Genomic DNA, 20,897 nt, shown 5'->3' with positions numbered 1-20,897 from the left:
GGGCGTTTCAGGTCAAAGATGGCAGACACGATTATTCTATGATTCTTTTATTTTACAATATTATACATATCACATTTTTTACAATTATACACTGGTGTTTAGTGATCAAGTAGACCGGAAGATGAACAGCTTGACAAATGATTATGACTAATAAAATGTCACGCCGTCCTCATTACGAGTGAAATTTGCCGGACAAAACGCACGTACTGCCATGGAATTTTTATAAACATATTCCTATCGGGGATTTTTTTAAATATAATTCAAGCGTGGGCGCCTTATGAGAAAACTTCTTCGCGTGGGGGATGGAGGGGGGATATATGTATATTTATGAATATACAAATGAATATGTATATTTCCTTGCAATGCACCATAAAATAAACAGGTTTTCCAATCGCCATAAACCAGTTCTCGCATACACCCCGATAATTCGAACTGCGATACTTTATTAATAACCTCTTAATTTGCTTCCTTCAAAAACTATACTGTGACTATACTGTGGATACTGTTATTTCCCTGTAATCCCATCCACGCGCTTATTCTTTAGATAGCTCTAATTATCGGGGTTTGCAGATATTTACCTTTGATACAGTCTCCTAACTAAACTTTCATGTCTTGAAAAGGAATGACCGATACAGAAAGTTCAACTTTCATGTCTCGAAAAGGAATGACCGATACAGAAAGTTCAACTTTCATGTCTCGAAAAGGAATGACCGATACAGAAAGTTCAACTTTCATGTCTCGAAAAGGAATGACGGATACAGAAAGTTCAACTTTCATGTCTCGAAAAGGAATGACCGATACAGAAAGTTTAACTTTCATGTCTCGAAAAGGAATGACCGATACAGAAAGTTCAACTTTCATGTCTCGAAAAGGAATGACCGATACAGAAAGTTCAACTTTCATGTCTCGAAAAGGAATGACCGATACAAAGTTCAACTTTCATTGTCTCGAAAAGGAATGGCCGATACAGAAAGTTCAACTTTCATGTCTAGAAAAGGAATGACCGATACAGAAAGTTCAACTTTCATGTCTCGAAAAGGAATGACCGATACAGAAAGTTCAACTTTCATGTCTCGAAAAGGAATGATTGAAAAAGAAAGTTCAACTTTCATGTCTCGAAAAGGAATGATCGACAGAGAAAGCTCAACTTCCATGTCTCGAAAAGAAATGATCGACAGAGTTTTCAACTTTCATGTCTCGAAAAGGAATGATTGAAAAAGAAAGTTCAACTTTCATGTCTCGAAAAGGAATGATCGACACAGAAAGTTCAACTTTCATGTCTCGAAAAGTTATGCTAGGAGAGTACTTTTGCTGTATTTACTTTGACTTATCCAATAAGTCTTTAGAATAGTTTTCTGGCAAATCATCGTCATCTTCAAAAGGCTCCTGAACAGCCTTGGGTTTCCTTTTTTTCTTCGGCGAAGAACCTGGACCCAAGGGACCTGATTTCAAGGGTCCCTCTGAATCGCCACCCCCTGATTGCACTTCCGATTCTTTGCCTTTTAAGGCATCTATCGGGCTCAGTCCCCCGACCGTGTTGAAGCAAAAGCAGAAAATAATAAGAGAGAGAACAGAAAGCAAGTGAACGAAGGCTAGTCCCAGTCCTCCGCCGCCGATGACCCGTAGTCTGTCGTTCTGTGCGTAGTTGAGGCCGCTGCAGCCGATAATGTTGATGACGTCGACAGGGTTTTTGACGTCCATGTCCCATCCGCACGTAGGCACAGGAACCTTGCAGCACGAGCTAGGTACTCGGTTACTCACGCCCTGCAACAATAGGGGGATTTAGGCCCGATTAGGCCCCATACGCGCTCCTGTCGTGCCGAATCTAATAGATCATTTTCACGATGTTGCGCGCGCACCAAAAATGCCACAGACTGGCGGGCGACACATTTTTCAAAATGCGGACGGAAAATGCGACTCCAAAACTCCACGAAAGAAGCACTCTGGCAGCATTTTCCAGCTTGGTCTGTAAACTCTGTACGCCCTGTGTCATTTTGTACGCGCGCGCAACATCGCGAAAACTATATATTATTTTGATTGGGTACATGGAAAGTTCTGATGGTGTGATTCAATTAAGTTCGGAACGAGAAAAGTGAGTTCTGCGCTGGGCATGGCCGCACCAGTCGGCAAAAGCACGATACCTATCCATGTTTTGAATAAAAAACCATATTCATTTTGATTTTGTAAAAAAATTTATTATATGGGTTATACATTTCCTTGATAAGGCCCTGCAAACCCTTTCTGTAAACCAAAAGTTTCGCGATTGTTTTTTATTTTAGTATTATTTTTGCAATACAAACGCGACTCGTTTACCTTTTACGCATTTCAATGTTCTGGGCTTAAACACAGCTACCTTCACTGAACTCACCTGCCGAGCAGCCCAACCGGAAGTAAACCAATCCCTGTAGTCCGTCACGCCACAACACATTGAACCCATTTGAGTGTTGTCAATCATTTCCGTCACGCCTGGGTGTTCTCCATAGATACTCAGCAGCTGAAGACCGCTGGCTGATGTTGACGACTTTGAGATACCTTCATTCCTCAGAGTAAGCGAGTTGGCGCCAAGAGATATCTCCGTTACGAATATCACAAAGAATAGAACCGCGAGTATGGTGAGGACCCTGTTGTTCTGTTTAAAGGCGCCAAGGATAGTGACCGCAGATATGGCCAGGATAAGGAGTATCAGACCGACACGTAACCCGACTTGGGTGTCAAACGCGTCCTTTCGCAACGAGAAGTACTCGCCGAAGGGCGTGGTCAGGGTGGAGCCGAATATGATAAGCCCGAGACCGGTGATCAGAAACAGCGCGGTGAAGCCTAGAATGCAGAATGTGACCACCTTGGGACCATCTAGCGCCATGATGCTGAGGTCTGCTGCGCTAGTGGCTGTGTGAGAGAGAAAGAGATTGGCTGTGAGTTTAGTGGACGTCCCCCACCTCTCTGGCCAATAAATCGGCGCAGTGCCTTTTAAAACGTTGTTTACAAAGTGGTAGCCACCCAACAAGAATCAGCGTGACATGTTCATGATGCTCGTTCTTCTGTGCATTGAATAAAACCTTGTAAAATGCCACAATTAGATTAAGAATTTTAAGTACATATTCTATTAGATATCCTCCCTTTGATTGGCAAAAAGCGGTGCACGCACCCCTCCCACTGACTGGCAAAACGCGATGCACGCACCCCTCCCACTGACTGGCAAAAAGCGATGCACGCACCCCTCCCACTGACTCGCAAGAAGCGATGCACGCACCCCTCCCACTGACTGGCAAAACGCGATGCACGCACCCCTCACTGACTGGCAAAAAGCGATGCACGCACCCCTCCCACTGACTGGCAAAACGCGATGCACGCACCCCTCCCACTGACTGGCAAAAAGCGATGCACGCACCCCTCCCACTGACTGGCAAAAAGCGATGCACGCACCCCTCCCACTGACTGGCAAGAAGCGGTGTACGCATCACTCCCACTGACTGGCAAAAAGCGATGCACGCACCCCTCACTGACTGGCAAAAAGCGATGCACGCACCCCTCCCACTGACTGGCAAAACGCGATGCACGCACCCCTCCCACTGACTGGCAAAAAGCGATGCACGCACCCCTCCCACTGACTGGCCAAAAGCGATGCACGCACCCCTCCCACTGACTGGCAAAAAGCGATGCACGCACCCCTCCCACTGACTGGCAAAAAGCGATGCACGCACCCCTCCCACTGACTGGCAAGAAGCGATGCACGCACCACTCCCATTGACTGGCAAAAAGCGATGCACGCACCCCTCCCACTGACTGGCAAAAAGCGGTGCACGCACCCCTCCCACTGACTGGCAAAAAGCGGTGCACGCACCCCTCCCACTGACTGGCCAAAAGCGATGCACGCACCCCTCCCACTGACTGGCAAAAAGCGGTGCACGCACCCCTCCCACTGACTGGCAAAAAGCGATGCACGCACCCCTCACTGACTGGCAAAAAGCGATGCACGCACCCCTCCCACTGACTGGCAAAACGCGATGCACGCACCCCTCACTGACTGGCAAAAAGCGATGCACGCACCCCTCACTGACTGGCAAAAAGCGATGCACGCACCCCTCCCACTGACTGGCAAAAAGCGATGCACGCACCCCTCCCACTGACTGGCAAAACGCGATGCACGCACCCCTCCCACTGACTGGCAAAAAGCGATGCACGCACCCCTCCCACTGACTGGCAAGAAGCGGTGTACGCATCGCTCCCACTGACTGGCAAAAAGCGATGCACGCACCCCTCACTGACTGGCAAAAAGCGATGCACGCACCCCTCCCACTGACTGGCAAAACGCGATGCACGCACCACTCCCACTGACTGGCCAAAAGCGATGCACGCACCCCTCCCACTGACTGGCAAAAAGCGATGCACGCACCCCTCCCACTGACTGGCAAAAAGCGATGCACGCACCCCTCCCACTGACTGGCAAGAAGCGATGCACGCACCACTCCCATTGACTGGCAAAAAGCGATGCACGCACCCCTCCCACTGACTGGCCAAAAGCGATGCACGCACCCCTCCCACTGACTGGCAAAAAGCGATGCACGCACCCCTCCCACTGACTGGCAAAAAGCGATGCACGCACCCCTCACTGACTGGCAAAAAGCGATGCACGCACCCCTCCCACTGACTGGCAAAACGCGATGCACGCACCCCTCCCACTGACTGGCAAAAAGCGATGCACGCACCCCTCCCACTGACTGGCAAAACGCGATGCACGCACCCCTCCCACTGACTGACAAAACGCGATGCACGCACCCCTCCCAATGACTGACAAAACGCGATGCACGCACCCCTCCCACTGACTGGCAAAACGCGATGCACGCACCCCTCCCACTGACTGGCAAAAAGCGATGCACGCACCCCTCCCACTGACTGGCAAGAAGCGATGCACGCACCACTCCCATTGACTGGCAAAAAGCGATGCACGCACCCCTCCCACTCACTGGCAAAAAGCGGTGCACGCACCCCTCCCACTGACTGGCAAAAAGCGGTGCACGCACCCCTCCCACTGACTGGCCAAAAGCGATGCACGCACCCCTCCTACTGACTGGCAAAAAGCGATGCACGCACCCCTCCCACTGACTGGCAAGAAGCGATGCACGCACCCCTCCCACTGACTGGCAAGAAGCGATGCACGCACCCCTCCCACTGACTGGCAAAAAGCGATGCACGCACCCCTCACTGACTGGCAAAAAGCGATGCACGCACCCCTCCCACTGACTGGCAAAACGCGATGCACGCACCCCTCCCACTGACTGGCAAAACGCGATGCACGCACCCCTCCCACTGACTGGCAAAAAGCGATGCACGCACCCCTCCCACTGACTGGCAAAAAGCGATGCACGCACCCCTCCCATTGACTGACAAAAAGCGGTGCACGCACCCCTCCCACTGACTGGCAAAAAGCGATGCACGCACCCCTCCCACTGACTGGCAAAAAGCGATGCACGCACCCCTCCCACTGACTGGCAAAACGCGATGCACGCACCCCTCCCACTGACTGGCAAAAAGCGATGCACGCACCCCTCCCACTGACTGGCAAAACGCGATGCACGCACCCCTCCCACTGACTGACAAAACGCGATGCACGCACCCCTCCCACTGACTGGCAAAAAGCGATGCACGCACCCCTCCTACTGACTGGCAAAAAGCGATGCACGCACCCCTCCCACTGACTGGCAAGAAGCGATGCACGCACCCCTCCCACTGACTGGCAAGAAGCGATGCACGCACCACTCCCATTGACTGGCAAAAAGCGATGCACGCACCCCTCCCACTGACTGGCAAAAAGCGGTGCACGCACCCCTCCCACTGACTGGCAAAAAGCGGTGCACGCACCCCTCCCACTGACTGGCCAAAAGCGGTGCACGCACCCCTCCCACTGACTGGCAAAAAGCGATGCACGCACCCCTCCCACTGACTGGCAAAAAGCGATGCACGCACCCCTCACTGACTGGCAAAAAGCGATGCACGCACCCCTCCCACTGACTGGCAAAAAGCGATGCACGCACCCCTCCCACTGACTGGCAAGAAGCGGTGTACGCATCACTCCCACTGACTGGCAAAAAGCGATGCACGCACCCCTCACTGACTGGCAAAAAGCGATGCACGCACCCCTCCCACTGACTGGCAAAACGCGATGCACGCACCCCTCCCACTGACTGGCAAAAAGCGATGCACGCACCCCTCCCACTGACTGGCCAAAAGCGATGCACGCATCCCTCCCACTGACTGGCAAAAAGCGGTGCACGCACCCCTCCCACTGACTGGCAAAAAGCGATGCACGCATCACTCCCACTGACTGGCAAAAAGCGGTGCACGCACCCCTCCCACTGACTGGCAAAAAGCGGTGTTTTAATATTCGGTTCCTTTATATTCGAAGAGTTGAAAACTTTTCTTATAAAATCTATACCAGCGCTTCCTTCCCCTCTTAAAGCAAAATTTGGGCCTGGTCAATAGCCAGCTTGATTCTCGGAAGATGGCATCAGTTCGAGCACAAGAGATCTAGACTCATAAATACACTAGATAGTTGGCTTCACAGGCAATATGGGTAGAAAAATGTCACATATATAACGCTGCAGCGAACAGGGAGAAAACGTACAAGGTACTTACAAGTTAGTCAGTTTGCCAATCAGGCTTTAAGGGAAGGACGGAAGGAACACCGCAATCAAATAATAGTGACGAGTAATATTTGAAAGCAGGGGTTGCGTGTGAACAAGAGGACGAGATTATCGCACTACACAAGATGATACAACAATTACTAGCAATGTGATACAACCAACGGTATAGTATATCCACCCTTATACAAATACAGGTGGAAGTTATCGATACGATAAATATCCATGGGAAGTATACGAAGTCGACAAGAATAAGGGATGTTATTTTTTATTCTGTAGCTCAAAGTTCTCTGGTATCCCTATTTTAAGTTTCCCTTTCTTTTATTTATCTCAGATGTCTCATTACGCCATTACATTTTCCATTACTCTTTCTATCAACCACCAGCAAACACCAGGGGCGCACGCAGCCTATAGGCCTGCAGTCACTAGACTGCAAAAAAATTTAGCGATCTTATTCGCATAATGCGGGGACAAAATCAAATGTTTACTCGTTCATTCTATGTACGTAGTTTTATATATATGACGAGGTTAAAAACTATAATTTTCTTAATCATGGTAGTCTACAGATGATTTCCAAACATATTGTTATGTCGTTCAGTGCCACGCGACGACTGAAGTACTTTTTCAGATCGAGGATGACAGAGGATCGTGTAATATTCTCAAAAGTCTGACGCATTGACGCCAATTTCAAACCCAAAAGCGGGAGCTATGAAATCTTCACGGGGATGCAGGATGAGGGTCCACGCCCTCATTCGGCTTCTGAATGCTTTTACTGCAACTTTTTAAAATCCTGCGTACGCCCCTGAACACATGTAATCCACTTTAAACTGTAGCTTAACGAACGCAGGTGTAATTAGTATCCAATTACTACAAACATGCATTAGTAATGAAATGAATCAAATGCAGTCATTTCTTTAAAATCAACAATATTACTTCCTGTAATATGTTTTATTTTTTGGTACCCAACCCCCTTCCTTTTCCGAAAACTCCACTGGAACCGCTTCTGATGCAAAAATAGTAAAGTTTTGTGAGTCACTTGCAAGCGGACAGTTCTACAAACAGAAAGTTCTATCTTCCGAAGGTGTTTTGTTACGAAAGTTGACTGTAATCACATCAGATATAGTTTTGTTTTGGAAGAATGTAGAAATGCACAGTAGCTATAACCTTCGTATACGGGCACCGTAATGCTATAAAAAAAACTTGATAGGGTATACCTATCCTAAATCTAAAATAAAGGTAAGCTACATTAGTCAGAAAGCATTCCAAGCTTTACTCGTACTCACTATACTACTCCTAACTTACAATTAGCGTAGTGTCCTTGTGAACATGTGTTTACAAAATTTGAGTCACATATATCTATACCTTTTTTTTTACGTGCTGTTTTGCTCAAATAGTTAATTATAGTACGCTACTTTGTGTGTTTTTCTGATGTATGGTGACGAAAAAACGAAGAAGAAAAAACTCAAAGTCAGAAATAAAATATTCAGTGTTCGTCTGGAATAAAACCCAATAATGAAAGGTTTCCAATGTGACTTTGATAATATATCACAACACGGCCCTTGATTTTATCACTTCAAAGGCGCAGGCAAAAGGGCCTGGCACATCTTTTAGTACAGACGTGCGACTAACAAGGTACTTTTAATACAAAAGGGCACATTATCTCTGATATTCACCGATTGAAATGGAACATAGCGCAACACATAGCCAGCAATGTGTCTAAAATCAAGCGTGACGCAGAGCCATAGAGAACAACGTTAAAAACGCTGAAGTAACATAACAACAACAATAAGATCAAAGGCGCTTTGAAGGGGATGTCCGAGTAGGTCATCTCTCAGGCCGCCTCCTTTCAAACTTTAAGCCCAAAAGACTTGTTTTCAAGCATCAATGCCAATCCTGGCGTTTTCACATTCCAAAAGGTTCTGGAAAGGTCTAGAAGGCTCTAGAACGGCATGGTCGTTTCTAGATAAGTTGATTAATTTCCCTGTCCAATCGAGTAATTTTCACTGTTCACCGCGTTGCCGCTACTCGTTGCTACTCGAGTGCGGTTCTTTTGATTTCTGTGATTAGATACGGATCAACGCCGGGCGCCTTTAAATTCAACACGACAGACACACACCGTGCTATAGTCTACAACAGGTGGAGTTAATCCCTGGCATAAAATACTGCACATCCGAGAGATTTACTCAAAAGACAATGTAGACTTTAAGTAGATAATTTCTTATTTCCACTGGAAACGAGTGAAATCGTAAAGAGATATAAAGGAGGAGAGAGCTAATTTGCTTGACTGACATGAGATCAATGTAATCTGATTAGGATAAGAGTTTGAGTCGGACACCTTACCTGTTCATGTCAACGAGTTTCATAAAGGATGATCATCTTCATCGTAAATGCATTACGACGCTTGGTTTCAGGGTTCCATTGATAAATACAATTCTATATATATTTTTGGCGCCGGATCGTGTGCGGTGGTTAATAATTTATTGTCTTGTTTCTGACAGTATTTCACGAGCTGCTGGTTGCTGTGTCGTCCAGTTGATGAGACGTGACGGACAAGACCTGTCATGTTTACTTCAATCTGTCACACAATGGGTGGGCAATCACGCAAACTAATGCGTGACACTGGGAAGACGTGACGCCCCGACGTAACACCTGTCGGTGTTAACTTCAATCTGTCACACAATGAGCGGGTAAGCGTAATCACGCAAAGTAATGCGTGACACTATGGTGTGACACCTGTCTCTGTTCACGTCAATCCGTCACACTGGATGGAAAATCACGAAAAAAATGCGCGACACTAGAAAGTCGTGACGCCCCACGCAAAGTAGGGCGAGAAACTTATCGTGTTTACATCCATATATCACCGAACAATTGCGAAGATCCAATTTTGACCCGCCAAGTCAGGCACATAGCTATGAGATTAGTACGTGTTCCCCCCTCATTTTATGAAGATTTTTTTTATCTTAGACTTGACCCATAAAATATCAATGCTGTGCAACCCCCCCCCCCCCCCCCCCCCCTTTGCAATGCTGGCTATGTACCTATAAGACATAGAAAAGACTGGACATCTTAATTTTTGTTTCGAGATATTTACAGTATATACATTTCCTCACTAAATTATTTGATTTTGACTTTACACTATCGCACAAATTCTGAATAGACTACAGCCAAAATCCAATTGAATTTGACTGCTCAAATACACTAGCATTTTCCCTGCAGAGGCTACTTTTCTTTAGAAGAAACATCTTCGGCACTATATAGACTTTCTGAATAATATATATATATATTTGAAAACAGGCCCATGTCCAGAGAGGGGAATCTAGGTGTCTGGAAACCACCATCCTCATGTAACGAGATAAGTTTCACTCTGGTTGATCCCATTTGTAGTTAAAGCAGCATTAACACCAGTTTACTTCCGGTCGATTACACAACAAAACTCCGATGATTTTAAACAGAAAACGCAAAAATATTTCCAAATTGAGGAAGCAGTGTGTCGATTGGAAGTTGCTTTAAGGATGTGACTGATAATTTAGAGCGAATGGCCTGTTGAATAGCGTGGATTCTAATAGATTCCTTAGTCTCCTTTCGGTTGAGGTTTCCTTTAGCCCTCCGGAAGTAAAAGACGGTTTATTTTTTGGGGTATTTGGACAGAAAAAGCTTCTTCATGGATCTGGTAGCCTATGACCAGAAATAAAGATGCCAATTTGAACCTGATTGATCCTTGGTCTGTGAATGGGTACTCAGGACCCCACCCTGCATTTTTCTCTAGACACACCCTTGGAGTAATTGGAACGTCCTCTAATGTCCCCTGGGTATACTACACCATACCAGCATTTCTTACTAAGCCTTATGCATACTATAGAGTTCTTGTGATTAAATCAAGTTATGTCTTTCAAGTGTGGAGGTCGTTCTGCTATGTTTTGCTTCACTTGGTCAACAAGCCAATGGATACCACCCTCTATTCCATCTCTACAAAAATAAAACATTAAAAAACATAGTTTTAAAAAAGCACAATTTGAAAAAACAGAATGAAGCAAATATGTAAACATTGACACACTTTCTGTGTATTTCAAAATTAAAAATCCCATGAAAATAGGGGCCTACTATCGTTTTCACAAATAATTGATTTATTTTCTTGCCTGAACTTCTCATAATAAAAAAAGGTCATAATATTAAAGTATCAGTTAATCTTACCCATTCAAAGCAGATGTAGGTTGGATGTAGTAATCCCTTCTTGTTACCAAAGATCCTTGACTAAAGATTGGTTCTATTTTATCCACACAAAGAGACCCCTGCATCATAAATGACAAAGGAATGAATGAATGAATGAATGAATAAATAAATTGTTTCTACTATGTTTTAATGTACATAGAATGGGTACAGCATTTTCTATGGGGATGGTGACTTAAATAGCCTCTGTCAGCCGTCATTTTGTCATCCTTGAAAGGTACCACGTGTGAAAAACCATCCATTTCCATCGGCTGATCTGGGAAAACCAATGCGATATTTTGATGGAATTTGGTGAATAAAGTATAAACTTTGCATCTGGATGGTTACTTTGAGGTTTTAACACATTATGTGCCTTGCAATATTAAATCAACAACAGGTGTGACAAGGGCACTTAAAAAAACAAGGTTATTCAGCCAGTGCCCTAGGGTAGAATTTGACAGTTTTGTTCCATTCTAAATGCTGACATTTGCTGAATAGTTATGGATATGGTTCGAGAGGACTACATGAAAGTGACACTTAAGTGACAGGCATTGCCACACCTGAGCATCCTGCTTGTTGGCCAGCACCAGCAGAGGGACTCCTTCAAGGGCTTTGTGGGTTAGGGCCTCTTCTACAGGTAGAAACCTGGTCATTAAAACCTTTACACTCATAACCTCAACCTAGTGCAATGACATGACTGGATAAAGGCCTCCTCAGCTCAAGATATTATTCCCCTTAGTACCATCTAAATACTCACAGCCCCAAGCTTAGTGAACGGCATCAAAAACGGCACGCACACTCAAGAATTGCTGAAAAACGGCGTTGACGTCCATGACTGCGTGCGTAGAACGAAAAATAGGGAAAATGCCGTTCTAGATTTCCTGTCACAGACATCAACACCATTTTGACTTTCGTGTTGACTTGCTTAAGCTCTCTATTAATATAACATGCACTGCACAATGACCATTGTGTTACATAAAGCCCCAAAATCTTTGGTTAAAAACACTAACAAGTCATCCTTAGATCTATTGTTTTCTTACCAAATGCATTATGCGACTCATCTAGTCGTTTGCTATCAGTCGAGTCTATTACGTAGATGACCCCATGGCATTCTTCAAAATACTAAAAGAGGAAACAACAAGTTTATGCCTAAGCAACCTTAGTAATGGCCAGGGCATGCACCCCAAAAACTCACACAGACACAAACTCATATAAAAACAACAATTGTTACTAGGAATTTAAATTCAAATCGCTTGTCATTAAAAACTGCCATAAATGCCTGCCACCACCTGGAATATATCATGTTCTGTCCCTGATTGGTTGTTAGCTATAGTAAATCAAAGGACATACCACTGTATTTGCCTTTCACACAATTCTTGCAGGTTCACTTGAAGCAAAAGAGGCCAAAAAAACCTTGTTTCAAATTCAAGAAATTTGGTTCTCAATCTTTTCTAGTAAATGTATTTTGCAACCTTACAAAAGGGCACTAGATTAACAAAGACTGCAGGGTTCTCGAGCTACGCCCTTCGTGACTCCACATTATTTTGGTCATGAGGTGATGAATATTGTGGTGTATAAAAGTACGTACCATGGAAAACTATGGGAAATTTGTTAAGTTTTTAAGCTCACCTTATCCCACAAGGTTCGTAGTTCCTGCTGCCCTCCAAGATCCCAGAACATCAGCTTCACGTGGCTGATAGTGATCTTTCCAACTAAACAACAACAAAAACAAAACAGGCTTTACTCAGGTGTACCTATCCTGTTTTTTTATGGTCTGGTTCACCTACAAAATGTGTCAAGTAAACCTGATTCATATAGATTGCTCAAAATTTTATTGGGGATTTCCCGAGTTTAAGTTACTTTCCAATCCCATTTTCTTCTTTTTTTCCTGGATTTATGTCATAGATTTTGGAGTCTCATTGTATACTCATATCATATACACAGGATGAAAAAAAGATAAGAGGCAGAAAAATTTAAGAGGACAAGAATGAAAACACCACCCCTGCCTATAATGGTTCATCCAAGTACCCCAGCCTTGTGGACTGGAACTTAGATCAGCCCCCTCCTTTACAGCCTACATAGGTACCACGATAGAATAGGGCAGTACTTACTATTCAGACCTACATAGGTACCAGAATAGAATAGGGCAGTACTTACTATTCAGACCTACATAGGAACCACAATAGAATAGGGCAGTACTTACTATTCAGACCTACATAGGTACCACAATAGAATAGGGCAGTACTTACTATTCAGACCTACATAGGTACCACAATAGGATAGGGCAGTACTTACTATTCAGATCTACATAGGAACCACAATAGAATAGGGCAGTACTTACTATTCAGACCTACATAGGTACCACAATAGGATAGGGCAGTACTTACTATTCAGACCTACATAGGTACCACAATAGAATAGGGCAATACTTACTATTCAGACCTACATAGGTACCACAATAGAATAGGGCAGTACTTACTATTCAGACCTACATAGGTACCACAATAGAATAGGGCAGTACTTACTATTCAGACCTACATAGGTACCACAATAGGATAGGGCAGTACTTACTATTCAGATCTACATAGGTACCACAATAGAATAGGGCAGTACTTACTATTCAGATCTACATAGGTACCACAATAGAATAGGGCAATACTTACTATTCAGACCTACATAGGAACCACAATAGAATAGGGCAGTACTTACTATTCAGATCTACATAGGTACCACAATAGAATAGGGCAGTACTTACTATTCAGACCTACATAGGTACCACAATAGGATAGGGCAGTACTTACTATTCAGATCTACATAGGAACCACAATAGGATAGGGCAGTACTTACTATTCAGATCTACATAGGTACCACAATAGAATAGGGCAATACTTACTATTCAGACCTACATAGGAACCACAATAGAATAGGGCAATACTTACTATTCAGACCTACATAGGTACCACAATAGAATAGGGCAGTACTTACTATTCAGATCTACATAGGAACCACAATAGAATAGGGCAGTACTTACTATTCAGACCTACATAGGAACCACAATAGAATAGGGCAGTACTTACTATTCAGATCTACATAGGTACCACAATAGAATAGGGCAGTACTTACTATTCAGATCTACATAGGAACCACAATAGGATAGGGCAGTACTTACTATTCAGATCTACATAGGTACCACAATAGAATAGGGCAATACTTACTATTCAGACCTACATAGGTACCACAATAGGATAGGGCAGTACTTACTATTCAGATCTACATAGGAACCACAATAGGATAGGGCAGTACTTACTATTCAGACCTACATAGGTACCACAATAGAATAGGGCAGTACTTACTATTCAGATCTACATAGGAACCACAATAGGATAGGGCAGTACTTACTATTCAGACCTACATAGGAACCACAATAGAATAGGGCAGTACTTACTATTCAGACCTACATAGGTACCACAATAGGATAGGGCAGTACTTACTATTCAGATCTACATAGGTACCACAATAGAATAGGGCAATACTTACTATTCAGACCTACATAGGAACCACAATAGAATAGGGCAATACTTACTATTCAGACCTACATAGGTACCACAATAGAATAGGGCAGTACTTACTATTCAGACCTACATAGGTACCACAATAGAATAGGGCAATACTTACTATTCAGACCTACATAGGTACCACGATAGAATAGGGCAGTACTTACTATTCAGATCTACATAGGTACCACAATAGGATAGGGCAGTACTTACTATTCAGACCTACATAGGTACCACAATAGGATAGGGCAGTACTTACTATTCAGATCTACATAGGAACCACAATAGAATAGGGCAGTACTTACTATTCAGACCTACATAGGTACCACAATAGAATAGGGCAGTACTTACTATTCAGATCTACATAGGAACAACAATAGGATAGGGCAGTACTTACTATTCAGACCTACATAGGAACCACAATAGAATAGGGCAGTACTTACTATTCAGACCTACATAGGTACCACGATAGAATAGGGCAGTACTTACTATTCAGATCTACATAGGAACCACAATAGGATAGGGCAGTACTTACTATTCAGATCTACATAGGTACCACAATAGAATAGGGCAATACTTACTATTCAGACCTACATAGGTACCACAATAGGATAGGGCAGTACTTACTATTCAGATCTACATAGGAACCACAATAGGATAGGGCAGTACTTACTATTCAGACCTACATAGGTACCACAATAGAATAGGGCAGTACTTACTATTCAGATCTACATAGGAACCACAATAGGATAGGGCAGTACTTACTATTCAGACCTACATAGGAACCACAATAGAATAGGGCAGTACTTACTATTCAGACCTACATAGGTACCACAATAGGATAGGGCAGTACTTACTATTCAGATCTACATAGGTACCACAATAGAATAGGGCAATACTTACTATTCAGACCTACATAGGAACCACAATAGAATAGGGCAATACTTACTATTCAGACCTACATAGGTACCACAATAGAATAGGGCAGTACTTACTATTCAGACCTACATAGGTACCACAATAGAATAGGGCAATACTTACTATTCAGACCTACATAGGTACCACGATAGAATAGGGCAGTACTTACTATTCAGATCTACATAGGTACCACAATAGGATAGGGCAGTACTTACTATTCAGACCTACATAGGTACCACAATAGGATAGGGCAGTACTTACTATTCAGATCTACATAGGAACCAAAATAGAATAGGGCAGTACTTACTATTCAGACCTACATAGGTACCACAATAGAATAGGGCAGTACTTACTATTCAGATCTACATAGGAACAACAATAGGATAGGGCAGTACTTACTATTCAGACCTACATAGGAACCACAATAGAATAGGGCAGTACTTACTATTCAGACCTACATAGGTACCACGATAGAATAGGGCAGTACTTACTATTCAGATCTACATAGGTACCACAATAGGATAGGGCAGTACTTACTATTCAGACCTACATAGGTACCACAATAGGATAGGGCAGTACTTACTATTCAGATCTACATAGGAACCACAATAGGATAGGGCAGTACTTACTATTCAGATCTACATAGGTACCACAATAGAATAGGGCAATACTTACTATTCAGACCTACATAGGTACCACAATAGGATAGGGCAGTACTTACTATTCAGATCTACATAGGTACCACAATAGGATAGGGCAGTACTTACTATTCAGATCTACATAGGAACCACAATAGGATAGGGCAGTACTTACTATTCAGATCTACATAGGTACCACAATAGAATAGGGCAATACTTACTATTCAGACCTACATAGGAACCACAATAGAATAGGGCAATACTTACTATTCAGACCTACATAGGTACCACAATAGGATAGGGCAGTACTTACTATTCAGATCTACATAGGTACCACAATAGAATAGGGCAATACTTACTATTCAGACCTACATAGGAACCACAATAGATTAGGGCAATACTTACTATTCAGACCTACATAGGAACCACAATAGGATAGGGCAGTACTTACTATTCAGATCTACATAGGTACCACAATAGGATAGGGCAGTACTTACTATTCAGATCTACATAGGAACCACAATAGGATAGGGCAGTACTTACTATTCAGATCTACATAGGTACCACAATAGAATAGGGCAATACTTACTATTCAGACCTACATAGGAACCACAATAGAATAGGGCAATACTTACTATTCAGACCTACATAGGAACCACAATAGGATAGCGCAGTACTTACTATTCAGACCTACATAGGTACCACAATAGAATAGGGCAGTACTTACTATTCAGACCTACATAGGTACCACAATAGGATAGGGCAGTACTTACTATTCAGATCTACATAGGAACCACAATAGGATAGGGCAGTACTTACTATTCAGATCTACATAGGTACCACAATAGAATAGGGCAATACTTACTATTCAGACCTACATAGGTACCACAATAGGATAGGGCAGTACTTACTATTCAGATCTACATAGGTACCACAATAGGATAGGGCAGTACTTACTATTCAGACCTACATAGGTACCACAATAGGATAGGGCAGTACTTACTATTCAGATCTACATAGGTACCACAATAGAATAGGGCAATACTTACTATTCAGACCTACATAGGTACCACAATAGGATAGGGCAGTACTTACTATTCAGATCTACATAGGAACCACAATAGGATAGGGCAGTACTTACTATTCAGACCTACATAGGTACCACAATAGAATAGGGCAGTACTTACTATTCAGATCTACATAGGAACCACAATAGGATAGGGCAGTACTTACTATTCAGATCTACATAGGAACCACAATAGAATAGGGCAGTACTTACTATTCAGACCTACATAGGTACCACAATAGGATAGGGCAGTACTTACTATTCAGATCTACATAGGAACCACAATAGAATAGGGCAGTACTTACTATTCAGACCTACATAGGAACCACAATAGAATAGGGCAGTACTTACTATTCAGACCTACATAGGAACCACAATAGAATAGGGCAGTACTTACTATTCAGATCTACATAGGTACCACAATAGGATAGGGCAGTACTTACTATTCAGACCTACATAGGTACCACAATAGGATAGGGCAGTACTTACTATTCAGATCTACATAGGAACCACAATAGGATAGGGCAGTACTTACTATTCAGACCTACATAGGTACCACAATAGAATAGGGCAGTACTTACTATTCAGACCTACATAGGAACCACAATAGAATAGGGCAGTACTTACTATTCAGACCTACATAGGTACCACAATAGAATAGGGCAGTACTTACTATTCAGACCTACATAGGTACCACAATAGAATAGGGCAGTACTTACTATTCAGATCTACATAGGTACCACAATAGAATAGGGCAATACTTACTATTCAGACCTACATAGGTACCACAATAGAATAGGGCAGTACTTATTATTCAGATCTACATAGGTACCACAATAGGATAGGGCAGTACTTACTATTCAGACCTACATAGGTACCACAATAGAATAGGGCAGTACTTACTATTCAGACCTACATAGGTACCACAATAGGATAGGGCAGTACTTACTATTCAGATCTACATAGGAACCACAATAGGATAGGGCAGTACTTACTATTCAGATCTACATAGGTACCACAATAGAATAGGGCAATACTTACTATTCAGACCTACATAGGTACCACAATAGGATAGGGCAGTACTTACTATTCAGATCTACATAGGTACCACAATAGGATAGGGCAGTACTTACTATTCAGACCTACATAGGTACCACAATAGGATAGGGCAGTACTTACTATTCAGATCTACATAGGTACCACAATAGAATAGGGCAATACTTACTATTCAGACCTACATAGGTACCACAATAGGATAGGGCAGTACTTACTATTCAGATCTACATAGGAACCACAATAGGATAGGGCAGTACTTACTATTCAGACCTACATAGGTACCACAATAGAATAGGGCAGTACTTACTATTCAGATCTACATAGGAACCACAATAGGATAGGGCAGTACTTACTATTCAGATCTACATAGGAACCACAATAGAATAGGGCAGTACTTACTATTCAGACCTACATAGGTACCACAATAGGATAGGGCAGTACTTACTATTCAGATCTACATAGGAACCACAATAGAATAGGGCAGTACTTACTATTCAGACCTACATAGGAACCACAATAGAATAGGGCAGTACTTACTATTCAGACCTACATAGGAACCACAATAGAATAGGGCAGTACTTACTATTCAGATCTACATAGGTACCACAATAGGATAGGGCAGTACTTACTATTCAGACCTACATAGGTACCACAATAGGATAGGGCAGTACTTACTATTCAGATCTACATAGGAACCACAATAGGATAGGGCAGTACTTACTATTCAGACCTACATAGGTACCACAATAGAATAGGGCAGTACTTACTATTCAGACCTACATAGGAACCACAATAGAATAGGGCAGTACTTACTATTCAGACCTACATAGGTACCACAATAGAATAGGGCAGTACTTACTATTCAGACCTACATAGGTACCACAATAGAATAGGGCAGTACTTACTATTCAGATCTACATAGGTACCACAATAGAATAGGGCAATACTTACTATTCAGACCTACATAGGTACCACAATAGAATAGGGCAGTACTTACTATTCAGATCTACATAGGTACCACAATAGGATAGGGCAGTACTTACTATTCAGACCTACATAGGTACCACAATAGGATAGGGCAGTACTTACTATTCAGATCTACATAGGAACCACAATAGGATAGGGCAGTACTTACTATTCAGACCTACATAGGTACCACAATAGAATAGGGCAATACTTACTATTCAGACCTACATAGGTACCAGAATAGAATAGGGCAGTACTTACTATTCAGACCTACATAGGTACCACAATAGGATAGGGCAGTACTTACTATTCAGATCTACATAGGTACCACAATAGAATAGGGCAATACTTACTATTCAAACCTACAGTTGTAGTGATTTTCTCAAATGGTATCCCATTGTAGGTCTTACAGAATTTCCTTTTGATCTGTTCAAGAAGGGTCTGAAAGCAAACAAAACTTGTCCATAAAGCTTAGAAGAAAGGTTATGACCATAAAACTCCCACATGCCTTGTAAACATCATTTCTATGCCTTATAGATACATAGCCAGCATTGCAAAGGGGGAGAGGGGTACACAAGCATAAATCTTCATAAAATGAGGCCATACACATGTATTTATATCTGACTTGGAGGGTAAAGATTTGGACTTGTTTCCTTAGTTTTAAAGTCTGTTTCACGGACGTCGAAACGAACAATTTCACGATTCTCGACAGTCAAAAATGGCCAAATCTTGTTTCACAAAAATACCCTTTACCACCCTGGACAATTCCAATTTCAAATCCCTGACTGATCAGCATAAGGACTTTGCAAGTGGTAAGCTCTCTTATGTGACAGCCTCACTGATGTGACAAGCTTCATTAGTTGACAGGTTTGAAGATCATTAGCAGGACTTTTCCATTGTTTTTAAGCACACAAAAGCAACACCTTTAATTGAATTAAGCTCTTATAAGCAACGTCTATTGTTTGAGCCACGGGTTGTTTTAAAGAACTATTTTCCAAGGCAACGACCGCCGATGGCGATTATAATCACAATTTTCCGTCCCCGATGTAGGAGGGCCTTAACTGTGTTTTATACAACGTTTATACAAACCCTTCTTTTCACCGACGTACTAAAAAATTGTGCAAAAACCGCCATTAAGCAGCGACTACTCACCGTTTTCCCGGCGTTATCGAGACCCAGGATAAGAATGAAGTATTCATCTTTTTGGAATAAGTATTTCCATAAGCCGGAAAGAAGAGTGAACATTTCAAATTGAGCTTAAGTAAAAAATATTCGGCTACGGTCAACTCAACTCTTGACCTATGTTTTATACGATAATGAGTCTACCTTTGCAAAGACTAACATATCCAAATATCACTTTAAAATATAGATATTTGTTAGCTGGCGATTTTTTATCGAGAAGAGAAGTCTAATAAAAACGCTTTTTGTTTTGATCGTCGTCGGCCATTTTGAAAATTGAAAGCTTGTCAGAAATTATGGGAAGGAATGGCACTATTTTGAGAACCGCTTTTGGTATAGCATTGCGGGCTCAATTTTTGGAAAACTCCCGCGCAGCCGTCCTTTTTGTTGGTTATGGTGCTGCGTGATAGGGAACATTTTTTTCGTGGAACATTTTGTAAACACGGCAAGAATTCCTATATAGTACAGCCTTCTTAGCAGCTATTAAATAAATCTACGAAAAATAAACAAATCCTGTCCTGTTCAATTGGGATCTCTTTTGAGGTGTTAATTATTCTTTTTATCACTATTCCGTGTTATAGCCAAATTCGTTGTTGCGCGACCCCCAGAATCAAAAATTCCTTTCTTCGTTTGGGAATAGCGCGCATTCAAACAAGCAAAACAATCAAAACCAGAC

The 20,897-nt window shown here is 42.7% G+C and overlaps 2 protein-coding genes across 3 annotated transcripts; both read right to left on the bottom strand.

Annotated features, from left to right (window-relative positions):
- Positions 1–31: 31 nt before the first annotated feature.
- LOC5510947 (CD151 antigen) lies at positions 32–9,239 on the bottom strand. Of its 2 annotated transcripts, XR_007307696.1 has the most exons (4): positions 8,979–9,239; positions 2,369–2,886; positions 1,230–1,764; positions 32–1,105 (listed from the first exon to the last, which is right to left on the bottom strand). XR_007307696.1 is itself a non-coding variant. In XM_001631293.3 (3 exons), the coding sequence occupies exons 2-3, from the start codon at positions 2,858–2,860 to the stop codon at positions 1,318–1,320; spliced, it is 939 nt and encodes a 312-aa protein (XP_001631343.2). In that variant the 5' UTR covers positions 2,861–2,886; positions 8,979–9,238; the 3' UTR covers positions 32–1,317. The 2 variants fall into 2 exon arrangements, 1 of the variants encoding a protein (XP_001631343.2); XM_001631293.3 differs by having other exon boundaries at positions 32–1,764; positions 8,979–9,238.
- Positions 9,240–9,708: 469 nt separating this feature from the next.
- Positions 9,709–20,523, bottom strand: LOC5510922 (ADP-ribosylation factor-related protein 1). The gene is made up of 7 exons (XM_001631292.3): positions 20,195–20,523; positions 19,396–19,483; positions 12,474–12,556; positions 11,885–11,966; positions 11,405–11,475; positions 10,830–10,927; positions 9,709–10,604 (listed from the first exon to the last, which is right to left on the bottom strand). Exons 1-7 carry the CDS (start codon positions 20,285–20,287, stop codon positions 10,514–10,516), a joined length of 606 nt encoding a protein of 201 aa, XP_001631342.1. The 5' UTR covers positions 20,288–20,523; the 3' UTR covers positions 9,709–10,513.
- Positions 20,524–20,897: the final 374 nt, after the last annotated feature.

The sequence above is a fragment of the Nematostella vectensis genome, chromosome 4 (assembly GCF_932526225.1).
Source record: "Nematostella vectensis chromosome 4, jaNemVect1.1, whole genome shotgun sequence".
NCBI lineage: Eukaryota > Metazoa > Cnidaria > Anthozoa > Actiniaria > Edwardsiidae > Nematostella > Nematostella vectensis.
The sequence above is the reverse complement of the archived record's forward strand: the minus strand, read 5'-3'. Positions and strand labels throughout refer to the sequence as shown.